Raw genomic sequence first — 26,738 nt, 5'->3', positions numbered from 1 at the left:
CATAATACGAATTATATATTTTACATCAGAATCTCTATTGCCAGCAGGGTATGTCTCTTATCGATGTAATTTTATCGCATTACGCACACGATTTCTTTCACATTATTCGTACATTTTATCATCTCCCCTTCTGGGCCTCTAGGCGAAGCGTGACATTTACTGGATCATAGAAAAGTCATTTTATATGAGATTTAAGTTAAATTAACAAAGTATGTGTAAAGATTTTGCCTGGTAATAAAATTCACTGTTTATATTCATAAGAGTAGCAACAATAAGAAGATATTTGTCCGGTAAAGCCTGGAATTATTGCCTTTGACCCTGTTAACCCAATTTTCTCTACTTGATATCTGACTGGACTGCAAAGATCACGTGACATTACTTATGGAATGCCCACGCCAATGACCAGTTTATTTGTTTCGAGATTCGTTTTAGAAAACCAATGCCTGTGGAGTTATGCAACAGTATCTGATACCATTTTTATTGATTGTCCACCTATGAAGCCACAAGAAATGCATATCCTAATATATTTTCTGGTTTTTTGATTAAAAATAACGTCTTATATACGCGGGAACCCAATTTTAATCTGTACTTGAATATTTACCATGTGCTTCAATGTAGGAAACATCCTTAGGATCCACGCCCTGATCAGAATATAATCTCTGCAAGAGTTGAAGTTGTTGTGTTCCAGAAGGAGCAGTGATAGGCGACATTGTACGTCCGTCCTGATTACATGCTGTTGCTATCGTAGCCCAGATTTTGTTACCATCATCTATGGCCTGAAATTAAGAGAGTAATAATAAGCCACCAAGCCTACTATATGTTTTACATGTGAAACAAAGCAGTTTATTACATTGTTGACATTGGTGTTAATTCTTTAAAATAGAAGATGATTCATCAGAGACAAGATAATAGTGAGCATATGAGGAAAAATGGTACTCATGCAGATAACATTTCGCAAAGTTTGAAATCCTTATCCGTCTTTACACCCTTGATGTATTATATCATTGATTGCGTTCCGAAGTAATTACATTTCATTTCAAAACTTACTGAATTCATCACTATTTGCTCATACGCTAATGCAACCACACAGTAGCTAATTTGCATGTGGTAGGTACTAAATATAAGTTATTTCACTTAATGTTAAGACAACGTAAGAGTAATTCCTATCTATCATTTTCGATGGACTCTTTAAGCATTATTTTCAAAACCATTTCGGGCTATGAAGTCACAGGCAAATAACCTTTTTAAACGCGAGAAACTCCGTCTGTGTTTTGTCTATGAGTCTATGACGTTTTATCAACCAGCATAAAAGATATAGGAAATAATGATTATTATGTAATCGTGTTCGTTTTGTATGTCTTTATAAAGGGGCAGATCGCCTCGAAAATTTGACAATTTTTATTGTCAACACGGTTGGAATTATACTTCCTTGTCCAATATTTACCATTTGAAGTAATTCGTATCCGACAGACTTACGTTTGATTGGATCCCGTGTCATCTGGACAATCCTGTTGATATTACTTCTTCGATCCTTAGAGAATAGTGCTTATATTTTGATTTTAATAACTCAGAGAGGTATTAATTATTCATCTACTTACTTTTAATATGACAAGAAATCAATGTCATATCTGATACCATTTCAGGTACTACGGTTACTGTTACCGTAACATCCACGTCAAGTGTTAAATGTGTATTTATTGTTTACTTCACAAAATACCTTTTTTGACGTTACGATAAGTTTTAAAGAAGAAAAGTTTTTTTTATTACAGATATAACATATCTACATTGGACAGCGTAAAAGACAGTAAAAATCATATCGGTTAGGAATAGTTCAAAGATAAAAAAGCGAAAATGTTTTTGAATATTCAAAGGGAAATCAGTGCTACATCACTTTAAATTTGAAGTTATTACAATGAAAAAACCGAATTCTGTTCGAAAGTTGAATAGTATCAAGTGTACGGAAGAAGATTAGGGCCATGTGTATACAAAATTTAAAAAAAAAATGTAAATAACTCGAAAATTTCGGTTTGCTAACTCGAACTTTCGTGATACTAGCTCGGAAATCCGATTTATTTACTCGATATTTCGAGTTACTTACTCGCAATTATAAGGTGATTGGTCATTTTCATTCCGGAACTGTTTACACGACGCGCCGGTTTCATATATTAGTTTCACCGGGAAAATCGCTTTTACGAGGGGGAATAGCTTTTTACAAATGGGGGGATCGCTATTTCGCTATAGCTTAAGGAATGTTCGTTTGTGTGTTGGGATTTTTTCTTAATTTGAGATAACTTGTTATCCAAACATGTGCGCGACGGAACATTGAAATGATCCATAAACTTGTTTCCATAAGTCATTAACGAAAACAAATATAGTTACTAATATGAATAAAACGAACATATTGTTATACGCAAGGCCCTTACCCTCTTCCCTACAAGTATGTATACCTTTTTCTTAAAAAAATATATATATATGATTGTAATAGGGTTAGATTGGTAATGGAAATATTTAGGAATGGCGACTTTCCAAATACTGAAATTGTTACAAACATATTTTAGACGGCGGCAAACAACCTAACTACTTATACACATTCCTTATATACCAGATAATTTAATGTTACAGTAAAATAGCGTTTGTCATTGAAATCATGCAACCAGATAAATATGCAAATTTACACTTTGTGTACCCACAATTGCTTGGAAAGGTGTTTGCAGTTTCGTTGTAAATAAATTCAACAACACATGTTTGAATCCTTAACTCTTAGTAGTGCGTTCTGTAGCTCCCTTGACATGCCAATACATGAAAGAAATCGCTGAGTGGGTGGTTTATATTTTTCCCTTGCCTAAATGTATATACAACATACCCGTTTTTTAGTTTTCAAAATGACAATTCCACACCCTTCTCCTCTCGTGTACCCGTCGGCTTTATCAGAAAAAGCTTTACTCTGTCCTGTAGGTGAAACCATCCGGGCCTTGCTAAGCGGAACAAACGTTTGAGGGGTTAGGATACTGTTGACACCGCCACATATGACGGACCGACACTCACCTTTGGTACAAAACAAAATCACACATAATATATTATTTTGGTAGGAACATCCAATGAAAGTCATTACTAACTTTTGTTTATATGGATCAGATCAAACTTATACAAATAATGAATTACCCCGTAATCATTGCAATACCTTATGTAAGCAATGTGCTTCGTGAACAAAAGAAATAATAACTCCTTGTAATGGTATGAAATTACAATGTAGGTTGAGATTGTTTCGCCAACAATATTACAATTAGCATTCTGATTAGATCGATGCATGTTCTTATTGACCAGAGAATTATTTGAAAAGGCTGTTCACAATATACGATATATAGGTATGCTGACTAAAGAATATACTTAATAATCAGATATCCTTTCACATGCAATGATTATTACTTTACGAAGCACGTTGTTTACATTAGGCGTTATTGCCTTCAGTCAATGTTCCAGATTACTGTAAATGCGTTAATAACGCGAAATCACTCTTCAACGCGTTATATTGTCCTAATGTACAACAAACATGTGTTGCTAAATGCCAAAGGGTCTATATCTTTCGCGATAAAAACACCGCCGCGATAGTTTAATGTATTACACGAAATCAATCGCTCTTGAAAATATCCACCTTTACAGTGTTAATTTACATGTAGGATATTGTAACCTTGTTTCGACGATTTCATGTAGCAGGATTTAAGGTTAATGTAAATCAAGGTTTAAAATAATTTATGTACAAAAGAATTGTTATTACGTTAACCTGTTTTTATATTCGATGTAAGACGATATCTTTTAAGATAATGATAAAATATTTGTTTCTTTCCCACGTATACCATTTTGAAATAAGCATTGTACACTTGATTTTATTTTTTGTATACGGACGTATTAAACAATTATCAACTATTACTATTTATTACATTAACGTATGTATTTACATATCATGAATATATATATGTCATTATTCAGTAATGAAATTGTTAAAAACATACTTAGTTAAATGGAAGAAAATAAACCATTAAGTAATAGGTTCAGAAATCCGATAAAAAATGAAGAAGTAAGCCACAGTACTATTCAAGCATAATATAAAAACAAACTTTAAAAATAAACATGACCTGCATAAGACGCTTTCATCCTAGGGTCATATTGGCTTGGTAAAATGCATAGCATTAAGTCATATTCAATGAATGGTATCATCTAGGTTTTCAATATTTAAAGCAAGTGATTAACCTATCTAAAACTGCTTTATGAATTAATCACAAGCTACACTTGTATTGCAATTAGGATATAAGGATTGTGCCTGCTGCCCCATTACATGATTGTAAAAGGTGACTGATTCTACATATACAAAATTAAAATGACTATGATGTCAAATACTGCGTTGAACAGGTCACAATATTTTTGAAGGATTACCACACTATATGTAAGTAACCAATATAGTCCAAATGTCCTCGATCGGTGGTGGAAATTCATAACAGCTTTTCATTCCAGGCAGCCAATTAGATTGCAGTGGATGTCTCGCTCATGCATAATGCATGAGAAAATGGCATTATGAATTTCCACTGACGATCGAGAACATTTGCGTGTTACTACTTGGTGAAAATGGACTGCAATCATCTTAGTGACGGCACTTTGTATAGATGTGTTGGATGTTTTTAAAATGCAAATTATTGCTCTTTGTGAATACCTGTAAGAAATGAGATCTTTAGCCCCTAAAGCTAGGTGAGGTAGAAGATTTGTCTTGGGAAGCTTTCCTTCCTTTGTATGTATAATACAATGTAGAATAGGATTTTTACCGAGTTTTGATCTAGACCCCTAAAACGTCTAATAATGGTCTACGGGTACTCTAGTGGGTCCATAATTGTGTAAAGTGTAACTAATACTCAGATCCATGTGAGGTTGTAATCATGTAAAATGCCTACCTGATCTGAGTGATTGCGAAGCGACGTGAATAGCTACTAGGGCTGAGGAACAGGCGGTGTCAATAGTCATGGAAGGTCCCCGGAGATTGTACGTATAGGATACCCTGGATGACACGATGCTCCCAGCAGTCCCTGTTACAGTGTAGTTGTTCATATCTCTGAGGTCGTCGCTTGTACTTCCCTTGTAATCATCGTTCATCACTCCTAAAATCAGATTTTATATAAATATACTAGGTATACCAGGTATATTTCTGACAAAAACAACAACTTCCATCGAAGATTTGAAAATACTTGTTTAAATTTATTCTATGACGTCATAAATACTCCAATATCAGCTAGAATCATTCTTACACTGTTGTTCTGCTATAGATAAACTATTTAAAAACTATCAAGTATCTAGTTCAAAAATTCGTCAAGAATTAAGAACCATTAACTAAAATTGTAAAAAACATATCCATAGAGAATACATGGTTAGTATCTTACAATACAAGGTTTATTTTGGTGCGAGACTTAGCCATCTCGGTTTTCCGTGTCGACCACCAAAATAAAACATATATTGTATGATACAAATCGTGTATTATGTTTACCTTGCAACCATTAAAACATTTAAAACGAAATCAAATTGCTTATTTACTTGGTTTCGCTTTTAAGCGAGACGATTCTTTGATGCGCAGGAAAAGATTCATTCACTAAACCGAATGAGAGTAAAACCTTTTCACTATCGTGGGAAATAATTAGAGTTGTTTCTTGATGATTACCATAAGGCCAGCTGTACTACTTCGAGTGAGGCGGAAGGCTTGTTTTTTTACGAGTGCAAATCAGGATTGAAAACATTAAAGTTACCACCTCACGCATTTACAGAAGACCGTCACTACGTATGTGTATACTAGTTTTCAGAAATTGGACAAGATTCAGAGAGTGATCATGTCGAAATCCAGAAGGTGTCAGAGCAATATGTTACTAATGACCATAAAGAAAATGACAAACACATAGCAGAAATTTCCGAAGAAATGGTAAACGTATTACCTAAGTAAATAAAAGAGCTTTGTAAAGTCGACAGGCTACATGGAACGATGCTTAAATTCTTTCAGCAAGTGAAACAAAAAACATTTCCGCTTGACAACATGGCGTTTGTGTCGTGGTGTGAAGTAGTAAAATGGTTCGACAGTAAGTCAGCAACTATGATGCTGTACTCGAAGGAAACTAAACTTTTTTGGAAGCTGGATGGCGAATGTTTGGTGGGAGAGTTTTTCATTTCGTGGGAGGATAAAAAAGCCAAGGAAACACTCTTGAGAAGCGATCCTATCTAGGACATTATTCTCCAGATGCTTTAGAGATAAACTTTGCTGTACCAGATGAAAAAAAAAACTTAGAAATTTTAACCCATATGTTGTTCCGGGGGAACGAGGACCTGGCATTGTTGTGGATATTATGTCTCGCATCAATGAAAACATGCAAGCAAAATCTGCATGCTTGCCTTACGCTGGAAAAAAGTTGAAGCAAGGGCTTGATGAAACCTCAGGCGATGTGGACCTTTTGGGGTTTGAGTTGGGTGAAACTTTACATGAAAAAATATCTCCTCCCGACAATACATTGCAGCAAATATCCGATGCAAAGGCACGAATAATGCTTGAGGAATGGGAGCCTTTCACAGACTGAATCGCCGCGTTCCATTCCCTCTTTTTAATGACATTCCCTCAAAAAGGCTTCAAATTATTTCACAGAATCTTTTTGAAGCTAAGGAACTGCTTAGAAAGAAGGAGTATTGCAAAACAAAATTGGTGGAGGTGCGGTGGATTGGTGGAAGGGAAAATACGTTTGCGCAATTAGCGCAATTATTGCATTTATTCACGACGACTTCATTAAGAAGGCAACATAATTGAACAAGAAAATATGCAAGACTTTAGCTTTTAAACAACTCTGTATACATTCCTTGAAACTGCATTATCTTAGAAAGAAGCGATAAGTAGAAAAGCTTAGGCGAGATAGCAAACGAATTGCCGCAAACATCAACTGAAAACAATAGGTTAATGCATCAACGATCTGAGGAGTGGTTTGAATACAAAGGTTACTGGAAGCACACTATTTGGAGCAGTTGGATATGATGGACTTGCCAAAATGAAGGATCACTTTGAGAAAGTGGTTTCAGGTGTGAAAGAAAAGGATCTGTAGCCTTCCTTGAATGAAAAATGAACAAAGTGCTGTTGCAACAATCGTTGAAAAAGTTATATCAGCTTTTTTTCCTATCATGATATTCTGTGAAGAAGGATGATTTGCCATTGAACAGAGTTACCGAACGGGAAACCATTCATGGTATTATCTTAAGATGGGTATCTTCGCACAGATGTTGACTTTTCATCAACCAGGTTTGCAGTAGAAATAAAATGTCCTATGCAGAATGTACTCTTAAAAATTCCTGCGAGATACCTTTTGCAATGTCTGTCTGAAATAGAGGCCCTGGATGTAGATTCTCTGCTCTATGTATCATAGACACCACTTGAGACCACCGTCTTTATTTGAATCGAGACAAGGGGAGGCACTTCAAGTGGCATCAGACATCTATAATGCCGAGAAGCCTAAGAAGCCCACAAAATTGTCAGATCGACTGCGCAATCTTAAGATAAAGTTAGCGAAAAATCAGGGAGCATCAAACTTCTTGGAAGGAGTAAGGCTTCCCGTTTTAGCCATTCACAACAAGCCTAAATCGACTTTAAGAACGAAAATTATAATTTGGTTACAACAACAACCACTTTTGCAGATGTTCTTCCTGATCATATCAAGGATATCCACAGGCATTACTGGTGATGTGTTAGCTATGTCATATCCAGAAGACCTGGAAGTTGAATCGTTTTCATCCAAAATAGACAGCACTTGTTAGTAAGAAGAACCGTTGTCGCCAGAGATAGATACAAACGTGAAGTGTTCCACAGAGAACGCTGATCCACATGATCCAAAAACGTCACCACGTTAGACAGCTGAACCAACTCAATCAGGACAAAACGGATTCGACCTCAGTGATGCCATGTGCATTCTTTCTCTTTTTAAAACTACAAAAAATTGTAACAAAAAAGGGAAATGGGATAACGCTAACCAGGCTCGATTTCTTCTCGTCCGACGAAAAGCTAAATCAGTTTTTAGACGTAGAAGTACGGGTTGTGGCAAGATATCTGAAAAGAACTAAATATATTTCTGTGAAAGATTCTTGTCCAAAAAAACAAGATACGAAAAATATGCGACGCACTGAAGATAAACATCGGGTGCAAAGTGAATAATCGAAAGAGAATGTGGGTTCAGCAAAGAAATCATTGAGAAAATCTTCACCTAAGCTTTTTTCAGAATTAGCAGCTGATGTCCTGAATAAACAAGTTCAAAGTATGATCTAAAGGTAGCCTTTGCAGAGTTCTTGTGGCCTGAAAAAATCAATAATGGAGCAAGGATGTTTCGTACGTTACCCTTCACGGACATGACATTCAATGGATTTACAAACCAGACTACAGTGAACTCCGAAATCAGTATGAAGTCAGATGCATAGATTCAACTCATTTGTTAACAAGAGCTCGATGGCAATCTTCCAAAAGTGGACTTGATGGATTGGATTGTCTAATAAAGGTTGGATGAAAGTAGCAAAGGAGAAGAAAGCCCTCCTGACCCCAATTATGGTAAAAGAGGTCACTGATTCAATGTTGTGTCAATGGCTGCTACTCACTTCTTTCAGTCAGCATGAGGGCAAATGGAGATGTAGAAAGCGCAGAGCTCTGCAAAGATATTCGATCTTGGTGGCATTCGGAAGACAAACCTGGAATACCACTTGCGGAAAGATTAGAATTGACAGAAGGCCTTCGGAATCGGCTTTTAAATCATATTGACTTTGGTGTGTTTCCTCCACTTACTATGTACATAATTGGATGGCCAATACAACTGTGCGAAGACTTACTGGCAAGTATTCAGGCAAAGGCATGGTTATACTGTCTTTGCCGTGGCTGCGCATAAAATGTCAGGACATTTTCAAGCATGTTAAAATACCCTTAATAACGGTGGATGTATAGTCAACTATTGTCGCCAAGTAGCCACTTAAAAATCCAAAATATTATATTAACATTTGTACCATTAATATTACGTGTTTTATCAATATTTTATTAAACTTCCAACATATTAAGGTTTCTCAGACTAAATTTAATTTGAATGTAAAATTATCTGATGTAGTTGTAAATATAAAGTGTTGTATTAATGTTAATCAAATTCAACACTGACCAAATCTATAACTAAACCAATACATTCTTAATGTTTCTATGCTCTAATTGAATTACTTTATCAAACATAATATAATACATTGTATTATCTCAATTCTTTATTCTTACAGTGAAAATGTGGACTTGCTTATTCATGAAGCTCATTTTATCAAAGATAAACGGTTTCCTTAGCAAATATATATCATTTTTCTCTTAATTATTTAGCATTATACTGCTGAGTAATATTGAAATTTAACAAAACAACAAATTACATTTCTTCATTGAATTCAAGTGAAAACTTTTAATGTGTTGTAAGTAATTTTTAATTACATAAAGCTATAGTATCGCCTAAAAAAGAATAACAAAGACATTAATTTGTGCACACCCTTTCAAAGCCAGTTTTCAACCCTTTAACTGGTAGATCATGATCACATCTGCTGCACTTACTGTGATATTGATCATCCATTTATATAGAAATTATTAAAGCTGGAAATGCATGTAAAAGAGAAATTTAATTTAAATTAAAAACAAATTAGAGTACCTGTATTCCGGCGCGCTCAGCGACCCATAAATAAAGCGCGTGAATCGACACACCTACACTCGGTTTATACATGTATTTCTATTGTGTAACTGGAATTTCTCTTTATTTTTTTTTTCGTTTTTAGATGTCAATTCCCTTACATTTAGTCATGGTCTGATCCTTGTGTTTACCTATATAAACATCCATGTGTGATCCTTGTGTTTACCTATATAAATACCCATGTGTGATCCTTGTGTTTACCTATATAAATACCCATGTGTGATCCTTGTGTTTACCTATATAAACACCCATGTGTGATCCTTGTGTTTACCTATATAAACCTCCATGTGTGATCCTTGTGTTTACCTATATAAACATCCATGTGTGATCCTTGTGTTTACATATACAAACACCCATGTGTGATCCTTGTGTTAACTTATATAAATACCCGTGTCTGATCCCTGTATTTACCAAAATAAACGCCTGTATCTGATCCTTGTATTTACCTATATAAACACCCGTGTCTGATCCCTGTATATACCTATATAAACACCCGTGTCTGATCCTTGTATTTACCTATATAAACACCCGTGTCTGATCCTTGTATTTACCTATATAAACACCCGTGTCTGATCCTTGTATTTACCTATATAAACACACGTGTCTGATCCTTGTATTTACCTATATAAACACCCGTGTCTGATCCTTGTATTTACCTATATAAACACCCGTGTCTGATCCTTGTATTTACCTATATAAACACCCGTGTCTGATCCTTGTATTTACCTATATAAACCCCCGTGTCTGATCCTTGTATTTACCTATATAAACCCCCGTGTCTGATCCTTGTATTTACCTATATAAACCGCCGTGTCTGATCCCTTGTATTCACCTATGTAAATCCTCGTGTCAGATCTGTTGTATTTACCTATATATACTCCTGTTTTTGATTCGTTGAGATCCTTCTTTGTGATTCCACCATCCTCCATAGCCATGTGGACACACTCCAATACGTAACGCTGCTGGGGGTCCATTCGGGCGGCCTCCACTTCATTAATGCCAAAGAATTTATGGTCGAATTCATCAAATCTGAAGATGAAATAAAAGTAAGATAATAGGAGACCATTACGGATACTAGGTATTATTATAGAAGACCCTTACGGATACAATGTAATATCCTACGAGATCATCATAAATATCATGAAAATCATCCTTTGGTGATACATATGTTTTACACCTACCCAGAGGACGGACACAACTCATGACACACACTGTGAGGACACACATCATGACACCCACTCAGAGGACACACATCATGACACCCTCAGAGGACACACATCATGACACCCACTCAGAGGACACACATCATGACATCCAGGGCACACATCATGGCACCCATTCAGAGGACACACATCATGACACCCACCCAGAGGACACACATCATGGCACCCACCCAGAGGGCACACATCATGGCACCCACCCAGAGGACACACATCATGGCACCCACCCAGAGGACACACATCATGGCACCCACCCAGAGGGCACACATCATGGCACCCACCCAGAGGGCACACATCATGGCACCCACCCAGAGGACACACATCATGACATCCACCCAGAGGTCACACATCATGGCACCCACCCAGAGGACACACATCATGACACCCACCCAGAGGTCACACATCATGGCACCCACCCAGAGGGAACCCATCATGGCACCCACCCAGAGGGCACACATCATGGCACCCACCCAGAGGACACACATCATGGCACCCACCCAGAGGACACACATCATGACACCCACCCAGAGGTCACACATCATGGCACCCACCCAGAGGGCACACATCATGGCACCCACTCAGAGGACGCACATCATGACACCCACAGAGACACACATCATGCACCATCAGAGGACACACATCATGACACCCACTCAGAGGACACACATCATGATACCCACTCAGAGTACACACATCATGACACCCACTCAGAGGACACACATCATGACACCCACCCAGAGGACACACATCATGGCACCCACCCAGAGGACACACATCATGACACCCACCCAGAGGACACACATCATGACACCCACCCAGAGGGACACACATCATGGCACCCACTCAGAGGACACACATCATGACACCCACCCAGAGGACGCACATCATTACACCAACCCAGATAGGCCATGGGCTAGGTTTGTCCCATCATGTCCAATCATTGGAAACATATTTTTGTTGCGTAAAGCCAAATATGAAAAATTTGCTAAAAGATTACCATTTTTGAGCTTAAAATCTGATTTTTTTCATTTCCTGCGTAGAAACCACTACATATATTGGACTTTTTGGTCCTGATATGCATTTGATATTCTATTGTGGTCATTTCGATACCTCATTTGTCTACTTCGGTTGAAAACTGTCAATGTTATGACTATTTTTCAATTTTTAGTGCAATTCGAGATGGCGGCTACCTTGATGACGTCAAAAACCGGAGGTTCATCCCAACATATGCAATGTTAACATTTTTATTTGTGATCAGTGGGTCATAAGGGTTCAGAAAAAATATTGGTTCGGAGGTTTCGAGGGGGGGTGTTTGCATATGGAACGCTCCTAGTCCATGGCCTAAGAGGACGCACATTATGACACCCACCCAGATGACACACTACGAAACGAACCCAGAGGACACATTCCACAACACACACCCTTATATCTGGAGAAACATTGTAAATACTTGGAGCATTTCTGCATAGCTAATTCTTCCCTACGTAAATTGTTTTGATGCTGACACCTAAACAGAGGAAGAGGTTATCTGGTCACAGCGACATGTGCCGTCCGTTTTTGAAATCGTGATAAAAAGCCCAAAACAAGGAAGATTTTATCTGCTATTACTCCTATCCTACAACCCTTAGCAACGCAAGTCCGGCTTAGTCTATTCAACAGATGAGGAAAAAAATATTGACACACCATCAAAGTCATACCTAAACCACCTGTGAACTCTTTGGTGAAATCAATGCATACCATAGAAGGAGAAATGGCAAACTTTTTACTCCGTTGGACGACAGGATGACCTTGTACGATCAAAATTTGAGGAAGTATATATCTAGATATCAACAATATGAACATAATGTGTGTAACTCAAGATAGTGACTGCCACCGATTTCCCAAAAGTGGAACTCACATGTAAACTTTCCTTACAAACCATACCAGAACATACCAGAACAGCAGCTCACTTTAAGACAGAGATGTTGATGGATAGATTAAAACATGTTGTGAAATGGAACAATAGAGGATGATTCGGATATAAAGGTGAACCAATGATTCCAGTTTCAAATTTTAACTTAGAAGATATAGTTGGAAACGCTATACGTCAAATATATCTTACAGTAAACATGTCAATCCACAAGGAATTAGTGCCTTTTTGACAGCTCTCAGGGATAGGAATGACACCCATAATTGGATAAGTCAAAAGCTACCTCAACTCCCTTACATCCGATGCATGAGATGAGACTATATAGATAACCCCCTTTGAATACATCTCAATCTTTCCCTTTATCGAGACTCTCCAGAGTTACCCCTTTGACTACATCTCAAAATTGATACTAAACATCAAGTCTCCTATCTCCAATACATATGGACCAGAAAGATGGTATTGAGGAATGTAGCTATAACACCTTTACACTACCCAGTTCACGGTCAACAATTCCAAAAGAAACAATGTCAGATATATTGAAATGGAAGAAGTTTAGGTCGATGGATTAGTCAATAATGTATAAACGTCATCAAAGCATTCACGTCATCATCACAATAAATGACGAAACCAATGAAAAAACAAATTGGTTATGGTTTGGTCAGAAATTGTCCAAGGGATACTTTCTGTTCGATGGAAGAAAGATGAAGTTAAGGTGGTCATCAACAACATCTAACTTTACGTGAGAAAAGCAAAACTTAGTTCATCAGTGAGACTAGCCCATGCAAAAGCAACGATATCACCTGCCAAATATCCATCAGCAGAATTGCAATGAAAGTGTTTTCAGAGAGAATTAATAATTTTGTTAAAGACCACCTTTTCCTGATTGGTCATTGGATGTATTGATAGTGATGCATATAATGGACTCATTACGAAGAAACCTTTTAATTTTAAACATTTTGATATCAACTTTGTTGCCTTGAATGTGAATGGCATAACAATCCCCACTACTACTTTACAAACTAACTTAACCCGGCAACATTACATGATAAGCTATACTTCGTTATTTACCACTACTGGCATACTGAATATGGCACTGGCTTTACATTTTTACAATGGATTTTATTTGACCCCTTATCTGTCTGTGGGAACATTTCATTTTATAAAAAGAGGTAAAACGTCTCTAGAACTTCATTTTAGGCGAGCTTATACCCATTAATATTAACGATGTTATGTATTCTCAATTGACAGCATCATTCTATTTGACAATTGAACTGATCTTGGAATCTTTTTCCCCTCATTTTTGCTAAGGTATATGCCAGAAATGATTTCCCTATGTGTCTTTAAGTGCCCCTTGTATGGTTTGTAACACAGATCCAGATACCAGACGGGTCAACATTTATATTGATGTAGAAAGGCATGGAGAATAATATGATCCTAATGGAATACCTCCCTTTCGTTTTGATTTTGATATTATTTAAACGACAATGATTAATTTGGAGTTCAAATCCCAACAGAGTACAACATGTGAATTCTCTCGTATGTGGTCAACATGGTATGCATAGGTTACACCACGAGTTGGTGCAGAATAGGCAAAAGGAAACACCTAAGCAGAAGGCTAACTGTTGGGTAATTGAATAGAACTTAATTGGTTACACAGGTAAATTATGCTTATTTATTGGTCTAACGAACTCATACAGGTAAAGTTTAAATATAGTTACGGTACACGTGCATTCCATTCGTCGTAGCATAGTCGCATGGCCATTCAGTTATAGTGATAACTAACCATTTATTACTTACTTTCAAAAAATTACCTGAAATTTATTCGTTTGGATATCAAATGAAAAAAAAATAATACTGCAATATCCAGTTTTCAATTATCTTTTCGATGAGGGAATTATAAATTCCAAATGAGCAAAAGAATCCAAATCATGATATAGAAAAATAATACACCTTTAATACAAGATTTGCATTCGACACCGTGGTAATTCACTTATAGAGAAGTGAGGTGTCATTCAAACACAAAGGAAATTTATTATAGCCCCATTATGCTTTTGTAATAATTTTGCGTATAAAAATACAATATTTTTGCCTAATGATAGAATTATATCCAAATGGCAATATTGTTATAATTGATAATCAGCTTTGTTATAAGCGAAATAGTGGGAAATTGCACGCGATGTCTTTGATATAAATAATAAATCCATCTCTATAGCTCCTGTTATTAACATTAACTCTTTCATTCAACACCCATTTGACAAAACTAAGTGTTTAATTATTAATTCATTATATTCTTACAACTAACTCATTTTATTCCAAACTTTGATTAGTTGTCTCCCCTCTATGTACACTTTGCAATTCTGAACCAGAATCAATAACTTATATTTTATAGGAGTGTAAGGAAGTGCAAAAAATAATATATAGTCTTGATACACTATTGGAAGCCTTTTAACCCCCTTTTCAGTAAACAAAGTTTTCGTTTTTGCCTTCTTCATCATAATATTGTCTTCGGTAACATAGTAGATAATGAGATTTTCATAATCATCAAACAGTGTATTTACAGAACAAGATGTTTATACAATTCATTGAATATTAATGCTCTTGTAAACACATTAGAAGACAGGTATACAATTCAAAAATATATTGCCCATGGTAAGGACAAATGCATTCAGCTAAAATTTGATAAAGAATGGAAAAAAATGGAATTCACTTATTAATTTGTGATACGTGTACTTTAATAATGTGCATTTTACGGTTATGCAATTTTTTTACCACATTTAGATTTAAGTTTGTTTACTTTTTATTCTTCTTCCTTCATAGCAGTTATACCCCTTTGTTCATATTACCAGTTGATCTCAACAATTTGAAAACATTCATAATTCTATTTTAAGGCCCATTACAAAAACCGAAGTATTTATGCTAGATATTGATATCTGTCCTTCAGTTTCCAACGTTTGTTTCTTTTTGCTACCATTTTGACCTTTTCTTATCTCTCAGCCTTTTTTTTATTTAATTTCTTTAAATTTCTTTATCCTTATCTAAACTCTATTTCTCCCCAAACATTGCAATTTACTTAATATGCTCACTCTGGCATTTACTTTGGTCTTTTTGTATTTACATGGATGCAATTTATATCTTGTAGATGTGTGGAAGTGGGTGTATGAGTGCTCGGAAAATTGGTGCGTACTCCTTTTCTCTGCTTTCTACTCAGTATCAGTGTACATATGAACCTACTGCAGTGCAGTGACTGTGTCAATTTATAACTTATAAAATATGTGTGTATATAAATTTTGTATAGATAAATGGCGACGCAAGCACGAGTTTGCACAAGCGAGTATGTGATCCTGTCTTTTATAGAAATAACAATGTATGAATCATGGGTTAGTATGTATCAATATACCTCAACTTTATTTACACTATATAAAAGTGAGTTGGTAAAATTTACAATCTCACTACTTTTCCCAAAAACCTCGCTCATGTGTGTGTTAGTCTTTCGAACTAACACACCCCTGGAAGCTAGCACACACCCGCACTCGGGTTCAAGGTGGGCGGTGCTTGTTCCAATCACGCCATCAGTTCCCAGACGACCTAAAAATTGGGTGGAGCTAGTTTCCAATCTCGCCATCTCCGTTAACGCAACAAAACGACGGTAGTATCGGTCGGAACTTGTTACGTCGTCATGTTTATCTTGTAAGTGAAAAATTTGTGAAATATGTAATGGGCCCCGTGTACAATACCTTTTATATGTACATGTACGTACATGTGTGGTTTTGGCTAACTGTACAATTGGTTAGGCTAACGTCTCGAAATTTCAGCAGTAGAATTACATGTATATAATATCAGGATTATGCCTAGTGGCAGAAGATGTTGAAATATTGAGAAATGAAAGTGAAACCAAATTTAAACCTGCAGTTTGAATACAAAACGGGCATGGAATCACAATTGTCATCTCGGAATAATTTGAAATGTCGAATAACTCCGCCTCGGAAAATAGACATGTCTCGGGAAACCAGAGACTTGTTATATCCCTCATCCCCATACGGTAACTGTATACTTTCTGAACTATTTGTTTATTTGTTTTTAAAATAGACGGGTTTCTTTTTTACCTGTTATCAACCAGTTATACATTGTAATAGAGCAGAGTGACGGAGTCAATTCTTGCTTAAAAATGGTGATGCATGCATGAGCAGGTACAAATGAGTGAGCAGTTCTGTTTGTTTATGCAATATAAGTGTAAGTGTGTATGTATTTTCTGATAAAGGATTCATGAAATCATGTACATCTAATACATAGTGTAAAAATCAAGTATCGTCCATACATTGGTCATGATGTGAGTTCAATCTCACTGGATCTGGAAATAAGCTCTTAGTTATTTAACAAGAACATTTTTCAAAAATGCTACTGAAAAATGAACAAAATATATATGAAAATGTAATGGAACATTAGATACCAATAAAAAAAATTAAGCAGTTGTGTAATGAATTCATAAAAACAGTAAACTTTTCGAAAAAAAATCAATGCCATGAAGAAAAATTTTTGAAAAGGAGAGATGATACTGACGATATCACTGGTAAAAAAAAAGAAAAAATAAACAAACACTATACAAATAAAACTGACGCAGCCAGAATACGAAGTAGAAAAGAAGAGTATGAGAAGAATGAAAAGTCTTGTAAATATTCTCAATACTTTTACAGTCTTGAAAATAGAACAGCAGAAAATAAGCTATGGTTCAAGGTTAAGGAAAGAGATGGTACACTTACAAAACGGGAATTAACAATATATTTGAAGAACAAACAATACTTTGTTCTAACTTATTCAAGACAGAAGGATGAGATGAAAAAAAGCTATATTTTTGACATATAGAATTAAAGATAAACTATGATATGTAGTATAATTGATCTAGTCCGCTAAACCTGCCTATATTATTGGCTTTTTCAAAAAAAATTAATTAAAAAAAACCTAATAATATAGGCAGGTTTAGCTGACTATAATTGATCAAGCAATACAAGAAAAACAAATCACAGATGCAAACAAAATATTAAAAAAAAAAAAAAAAAAAACATCACCGGAAATGGACAGTATAATAATTTTATCATTTTTTTTTAATTTGAATAAACATAAAATAACTCTCTTCATTGAAAACATATTTTTTAGAAAACGAGCTATCAAGCTTTCAAAACAAGGAGTTTATCAAACTTTTATCTAAAAATGGAGATAATTTTGTATGAGGAAGAATGAAACCAGGTAAAACACGATTGTATAATAGACTATTCCGTCTTAGCATATTAAAGAGTTAGCTTCCTTGCGGGTAGGTATCAATTGTTACTTCATTATGTTGTGAGTGCAATTCCCCGAAAAAGTATGACGTTACGCTCGAAAACACATGACGTCACAATCAATACCTACCCGCAAGGGCAGACAAATCTGTGATATGCAAATACAGAATAGTAATATGGGAAAGCCAGGTTGTGCAATGTATTTTCCTTGATACACAGAAAGCGTTTGACAGGACATAAATGGGAATGGGTAATGAAACGTTTGAAGAATTTAATTTTAGTAGGAATTTTCAGAATCGGATTTGTATGCTTTTAAACGACTTAAAAACATGTATTCAAAGAATTTTTTTACTTGTAAATAATTAAAAATAAATATGTTAGCGAATGACACACAATGTTTTTAATGAGAAAGAGAAATAATTTATAAGACAAGCATTTAAAATACTTAAGGCATACGAAAAGGCTTCAGTAGCAAAAATTCATCAATAAAAAACTGAAGGCTAAATATCGGGACTTCAAAAGATAGAATTCCAATTTTGGATGAAATAAAGTGAACAGAAACAAATGTGACTTTTGGGATTCACTATGGATATTCTTTATGTGGTGAAAAAATGAAAGAGACAATTATCAAAATACAAAACAAGAAACCTTATTTTAAAGGTAAAATGTTAAAAATCCAATCACTTGTCATGATGAGTGCCCAAATCTATAAATAAATTTGGCAGCCATCTTGGACTATTCCATTCTGGGGGTATACTACACATGCCATATCAACTTCGGATCCTACATTTCGTGGTGCCTTTTAAGTGAATTTATTGGAGTTCATTTTTAAAGTATAATGAAACCATAATGTACGTATGTATCGATTCAAGTATCCAAATTGCAATTTTACAAAGGAAAGAGTAATTGTTAATAATCGAGATGAGCAACATTTCTATTAAAACAGATTTCTTAATATGCTGAAACAAACTTCTTCAGCTAAAGTACTCTTGTGAAGGCCTCCTGATGATGATCTTACTTTCAAAGAAATTTCGACAGTCTTCAGTGAAGACACATTATTTTTCAAGGATTAGCTTGTATCTTATGGAAAAAAACCTCCATGTAAGCTCTAAAATTAGTGTTCCTGAAAATAACTTTATTCTTGTTTTCTTAATTAATTAATACATGTTTAGGTTAAATATCCAATACACTTTCTGAGCATTGAGAATTCAATATAAAAAGTTAACTTAAAAATTTAATCAATTAAGCATTGATAGTAATATTTGTAAGTTTTTCAAGATTGATTTTACACACTCTATCACTCTTATAAATTTTAATCTTGTTCTTTATACCGTTACATATAACAAGGACAAAATGATTGTATAGTTACACATTAAGAAACAGACTATAGTTGACAATTTTACAGGCAAGCGTTTTTCTTGATATACAACATGTGCTATTGGATTGAGGTTGTCTCCCTTCTACCACATGATAGAAGCAGGTAAACCAATAACATTGGCTTTTCGGATTGACGAACATAATTTGTTCAGAGTGGTTCTTTTGGTTATGAGTATATTGTTAATTTTAGATATTATAGCTACTATATAATGTATACTTAAGTAACGTGTACTGTACATAATCAGTCCGGTGTAGACAATAGTTACATGTCTTTTACATATCTTACAATTTACACATTTTTTTTCAATGTTACTGTGAAAGGATTGATATTGTTGTAAACCTGATGAACGGCGGGTTGTGTATCAGTGCGAAAATGTGATTGGATTTGTTTAATTGTAAATATTAGTGTTATGTTATGCTTAATCGTACAATGTTTATATTTCTGTCTATTATTTACTACCGCTGGTTTCTATTCGTCATCGTAATTTGGGTACTTCCTTCTATTTTGTAACGTGTAATGCCATTGGGTAAATTCGTCCCATTGTGTAATTGTGTATTTAACTCCCTGAACTTTTGCGTTACTAGCACTGGCCTGCTAGTAGGCTCACACTCTTTTTTCTATCACGTGTCTGTCTCCGTAATAACGTCTCTGGGGTTGAAATTATATGTCCTTCTATAATTAGGCTATTTGTCCAGTGTATAATTTCATAGTATAGCTGAAACCAGCGGCTGGGATCTCCAGTATCCGTGTATATACTATGTTGCCGGTAACTATACATTTGTGATGTTGGTCTGTTGATATCTAAGCATATGCGGGTGCAATAAGTTACCCTGTGCATCATTTATTTGTATATATTTAATAACCACTGTTTGTGTAACCTCTGTTAATTAGTTCTTGAAAATCCTTTAAAAACTTAAACCACTAAATGTAAGCTGGCAATTTGAAATAAGTTAGAGAAAGAAAGGTTGAAACAGATGTATTTGAGATAGTAATGTTTACAAACAACCAGAGCAGGGGGGAATGAATAAATGAAACAATAAAAACATAAATAATGCTAATATATATTGTAACTGATTGCATAGATTTAGAAGATCAGAAAGTGCGACAACAATACAGATATGAACGACATTGAAAGGAACCATATATACACACTTTTAAGAACACAACATTTTATCTTGGCATCCGACAGTGTACGTTTCTAGTCAGTGGAATTCAAACGCTAACTTTCATAAGTGACTTTCACCTCTCCCTAAATATCATTACGCTAGTACATGAAGTTCTCAAGTTTAGTGTTTTATCAAATTCGTGATATTAAAAGTACAATGATGATTAATAAAGGTAAATGATGATGCATTGAAATCTAAACATAAACACGTTTTGAGGCGTCCCTTTATATCTGGCGTAATGATACGCAATGGTCAGGGTTCTGCAATCGGCGATTTCATTCTAAAAATATTATGTAAAAGAACTTCCGAAATGAAACTACCGGTAGATACCGGAAAATGGAGAGGGTTACAAAGGAATGATAGAATATGTACATTGTGTAATATGGGTATAGGAGACGAATTTCATTATTTATTTTTATGTAATAATACTAATGTTAAACAACTAAGATCAAAGTTTATTCCATCCTATTATCAACAAAATAAAGCAAAGTTAAAATGGAAGGAATGTTCATAATTTCCAATAAGAAGTTTTTAGTTAATATTACAATGTAGTTCATTTATTCAAAAATTGTCTTTACTTTTATAAAAAAACGCTTGTTATGTTGTACTTTTTTGTCTCTAATACTAAACATGTATAATAATTGCAAACAATTGTCATGTTCTATATTGTATATGTGTATATCTCATGTACTACACTTTGTATGTTTATATCTCTATATACACGTGCCTGTCATGCACTAAAACTGTATCATGAATTGGACCTCTTGTCACACAGTTACTGTATCTGAGTGAATAAATAAATCTTGAAATCTTAAAATCTTGAATTTTTTTCAAATGTTGATATCATGAACATTATTTTAAACCATTAATCGATATTGAAGGATTGGTAATACATTTCAGCAGTGCTTTGGTCATATGTTCATATTTTTTGTCTGACCATGTCTTTTGGTATATTAACAACTTTTGGGATATATATTTTTCAAAACGATAGGAAATGATAACTGTTAATTAGTTTTCAAACTGAAATTTTCTAATTCAGCAAAATTTTTTAATTGTATAATAAATAACATCTCCTGTAATACCGTTTTGTATAGGATGTTAAAGCCTATCTTCTACAGTATGCTTATTACTCACATCAGCTAGAGTGACATTTTTATATATGATGTTTTAATATATTTCAACACATACAGGGATGTATACTTGATAACAATATTTATGTAGGAATATTTCATCAGACACATGGACTTATAATTTTCAACAATGTGTTTACATATACACCACTGTTTGCATGTATACGTCAGTAGGTTTCATTTATGGGGTAGGTATAGATCCTATACTTTGAAAAAATATTATTGTCTGACTACAAAATTGAATTTAATTCTTTTTGACCTACATGTACTGGTATTTTAGCTCCATTTTTTAAATGCAATGTAATAGATTATCGGGTCTAGACAATTTGAGCTTTAAATAAAAAAGAATTAGATGCCAAAATACTATGATTAACTCAATATTGAAACCACTAAAATTGTGTGTTATTTGTAATCATAAATGGAAGCTAAAACATTTTTCCATGTATATTATTCAAATCAAAAATTGAATTCCATTTCTTTAGTCGTGATGGTACAATATTGGTTGTTATAAGACTTTTATAAAACACTTTAGAACTTTTAAATTCCCTAAACATCTGTTCATAATATATTGGGATATATAAACCAGGTTCTTCTGTTTCAGGAAAACCTGGATTGCGATTGACTTATTTTACTGATGATATAACGCTGGGATACTGAAGAAAGTTAGTCTCCATGTGATATTTTGACTAAATTCTTTAAAAGTATAAAATCATCCAGAATCACAGTTTTTGTTAAATCTTTTATATTAATTCCCTTGTTATACCAGTCTTTAATGAACACCGACTTTCTTCCATTAAGTATTTTGTCATATATCATAGCGGGGTCTTCAGAAAAACATGCTGATCATCCAGATCATTTTCCTTTGCCAAGGTCATCTTTTTACACGCTCTCAAAACATTTAATCAAAACTCGTTTTTACACTTCAATTCACATTCTTTATATGGTCTGAACCGGTCTGAATCAACAAAACGATATTGACAATAGTTATCGGAATAGCCGGAAAATCATATTAAACAGAATTCAATTTACCTATATCTGTTTCATCTGTGTTTGGTAATTATATTAACAGATTATTAAACTGTGAAACTAAAATAGATTTAATTCGACCCACGTCGATCATTAAAACATTCATGGGATATCATTTTCCTTGTATACAGCATAACCTCGTAAACTAGTCTAGTATTTTCACCTATATGTCTGCCTGAATTCCTGTCAGGTCTTTATCAATTATTGTATCTTAAACTGTCCTTATTCTGTTTGTTATAACCTTTACAGACAACATTTAGAAGTATAAAAGTCTCCATGCTTTTTTATAAAATGTCTGGGTTAATCTCCCTTAGAACGAACCAGAAAATTAAAACCGATTATACTGCAGAAATCATACTTGTATCTACATTATTTTCCTCTGAAAGGCATATTTTATCAAAAACTTGGCCGAAAAAGTACAAAACCCGGTTATATAAAAGTCCATGGGGAACGGGAACTACATTAAAATTATCCAGATTCAATAATAGGAGAAAGACAGTGTATATATGTAACCAAAGATTATAAAGCAACATACTATAAACACTAGTTAACATAATGGCATGTTATTTGGTGTCGACTTACTAAACTGAAATGAACATTTTTCTGCATACTTTGCCGAAATTTCTGCTGTGTTAAATGATGTTTGTTATGCATGTATATATATATATCAATCCGTTACCTTTTGAGTAGTCCGGCATGTCGAACATATGTCTTCCCTGGTATATCCGGGTCCTTGTCATAGAACGCGTCGAGTTTCCATCTTTCCCGCGGAATTTCTATCACGTGATTTTCTCCTTCACTCAGTACGCGCCAAAATTCGTCTAGATTGTCAGCTCCAGGGAACTTGCATCCAACACCAACAATCACTATCGAATCGTCGTTATCCATCGTCTAATAACGATTCCTGAAAAAAGTAAACATTCACTTGATTGCTGTCTTGCCTTTGTGATTTTGAATACTGCTCGGTTGTTGGTCCCCCTGGACCAAAAAAATATAAAAACCTATAGACAGTTTTCAAACCATAGGTACAATATGGAAGTTAACTTTAAGGACCTCTCCTATCCAAACAGAATCAATGCCTTGGGTATCCAAACGCTCGAATTCAGAAGGCTAAGAGCAGACATGGTAGAGACTCTTTAAATGTCAACAAAATCGATAGTGTTACCAATGAGAACATGTGTAAACGAACTAGAACAAGTGGGCACGAAAAGACCTCTTCAAAAAACCCGTTCGACTAAATGTAACCAGGAATGTTTTCAGCAATAGAATAGTGGAGACTTGGAATATACTACCTCATGGTATGGCCAAGATCGACAATTTGAACATTTTTAAAAATCGACCCATGTCACGAATTGACAGCCATCAACCAAGGAAAAATACATGTTTATCATTTATACATATCTAGGATATTACCATTTAAGAAAGCTAAACAATCACGAGTTTTAACTTGTTTACCATTTATGTAAATATTACAATATATTGATATAAGCCGTAAGGCTTTCCATAATTATTGGACTGAGTACCTGATGGGAAACAGAATTTGTATCCGATGTATTGTGCCCGATTCCTCTACAATAAACAGACAACCATATAAAAAACTGATACTCACTTATTATTATGGGTGAAATACTTTTCTTGAACTGCATGTACATACAAATTAAGGGGGGGGGGAGTGTTGCATGTTTATATAAACAATAGCAGGGATACAATAACCCAACAGCCGTGATACGAAGTTCATCACCACAATAATAACTTAGTATGCCCGCAAACTGATTCCAGCAAAATTAATATAACATCATGGTATTCCCCTGGAAATCAACTGTTTACATAAAGTAATACTTCAGCGTCACTCATTAAGTTAACTGGATCTTGGATTATTTTGGATAAATTTTCTCTGGACTAAACTGGAGGTAAGTAAATTGTATGTCGCCTCAGTCATTAAGTGTTTGATTAAGATTCACAACATTTGTCACATAATATGAATAACTTCGGTCAATGAGGACAAAATCTGTTGCTAATTATTCTAATAATTGCACACATTTTCTTCGTTGTTTTAAATTAGTATAGATCATTAGGTCATTAAACTTTTAAGTTATATCTAATTGCAGATTGTATTTGCTGTAATTTGGTTGCCACGGCAATCATCAGTGAAAATGAATATACTTGAATATTGTACTTGTATATCCGTAAAAATCTTAAATCGGCATCAAGATAGAAAATATTTTCCTTTATATTTGTTAAATACTACTGCCAACTTGTATATTTAAGAGAATAAAAGGTTTTGATAAATCTAACCTTGACCTTGTAGTAGTCATGGAAACCTATGACTATTTTACATGAAAAATAGACCGAACATGCATTCAACAGGTGTCGTCGATATAAGTGAAAGGCTAAATTACGAAGGGAAGAGATAAGATTATTATCTTGGTACTAGTTCATAATATACATGTATATTCATTAGAACAAATAATAGAATTACGGCCTAACACAGACTGGGTTATGTTAATGTTCAAGGCCATTACCTCCTATACTACATGTGAAAAAAAAACATTAAGATCATCTTTTTCTTCATATCAATTTCGAATGCTATCTGCCAAATATTTTAGAGCAGCCGTTATGAATAGTTCAATTAAAAACATTGTTAATATACCATTGGATACAGACCGGACATCTAGCCTGAGTATGGTATAGCCGTCCCTCATGTTTTATTATTATTATTTTTTACATTCTATTAACAGCCAAGGTCAGTTAAATCTTGCCATGTTGAGAAGGTAGAAGAAAGATGGGTTCATGTAACCTGGAGCAAAATCACCGACTTACAGTCAGTACATGTCAACTACTCAAAATCAAACCCAACCCGTGAAAGACTAAAAACTAAGATTAATTAGGTTTAAAACAAAAAGTCAATTCTTTTTTACAATTTTCACTGAAGTAAAGGTTGTTTAGATATAGTCTTAGTCTTTTTAGTCACGTGTTTTTTTTATTAGGAATCCTGTATATATCTCGACTTTATTGAATAGTTAATTTGCCTTCCTAGTTTATGTAAGCTAACACCTGTAAAATTCGGAACCTTATTATTAATGAATTGAATTTCATTGTTAGTATATTGTTAATCTGTTGGTACATGTTACAGAGCATTATTATGAAAACCAAAGGAAAGAAACAGAGCTTGATAGACATATAATAAAAGGTATAATATACTTGTATACAACTGTGTGTATCATGTTGATATCCAATGAAATTCACTGTACAATGATATATACAGCATGGAAAAGTAATGCAGTTTTAACAGCTTAATGAGGCTATACTATAATAATAGTTCATTTATATTTAATTTGTAGAAATATAAGTGCAGTAATTTCCATTTGTTCATATAACATAAAAAACAATAATTAACAAATCACATGGTAAGCTTGGAGAGAAAAATAAACATGAATATGGAATACATAATACAATGGATTCGTCCAAGGTACGGTCGTGGATAGTTTGTAAAATTATGGTTAGGATAAAGATGCTTTTTAGCCACTAAAATTATAAATTAAATTTACCACGATAGCTGTAAGATTATTTTTTGTAATGTAAGTGCCATGGATATAACGACAGAAATAATAACCCCTGGAATACTGAGGATAATCCAAGGGTGTTTATAGTGACAGTAACATTTACCCCTGGAATATCGAGGATGTGTCCTTTCGAGAGCAATATGATTGCTTACCTTTTCGACTGACATCTTCCCTGGTAGTATCACTTTGTTGAAACATAAATGTAGACTTAACTTCAGTTAAAAAAGCGATATAAGTACAAGGGGGCGATGTAGCTATTGGCTCTTTCACACCTCAACATGCACACACAGGACGTCAATATCATTGGTAGTATGGTCTGTCACT

The 26,738-nt window shown here is 34.5% G+C and overlaps 1 protein-coding gene across 1 annotated transcript in view; it reads right to left on the bottom strand.

Moving 5' to 3' along the window:
* LOC138329743 (phthioceranic/hydroxyphthioceranic acid synthase-like) overlaps positions 1-26,666 on the bottom strand; it is a 36,383-nt gene extending 9,717 nt beyond the window's left edge. The window contains exons 1-6 of the mRNA XM_069277033.1: positions 26,567-26,666; positions 23,531-23,755; positions 10,618-10,778; positions 4,941-5,144; positions 2,864-3,045; positions 602-776 (exon numbers count right to left, since the gene is read on the bottom strand). Coding sequence (XP_069133134.1) covers positions 602-776; positions 2,864-3,045; positions 4,941-5,144; positions 10,618-10,778; positions 23,531-23,739 — 931 coding nt within the window. The 5' untranslated portion in view covers positions 23,740-23,755; positions 26,567-26,666. The remainder of the gene's footprint in view (positions 1-601; positions 777-2,863; positions 3,046-4,940; positions 5,145-10,617; positions 10,779-23,530; positions 23,756-26,566) is intronic.
* Between the last annotated feature and the right edge of the window lie 72 nt (positions 26,667-26,738).

Source organism: Argopecten irradians, chromosome 8 (assembly GCF_041381155.1).
Source record: "Argopecten irradians isolate NY chromosome 8, Ai_NY, whole genome shotgun sequence".
NCBI classification, from domain to species: Eukaryota; Metazoa; Mollusca; class Bivalvia; order Pectinida; family Pectinidae; genus Argopecten; species Argopecten irradians.
This window is presented reverse-complemented; position numbering and strand designations above follow the sequence as displayed.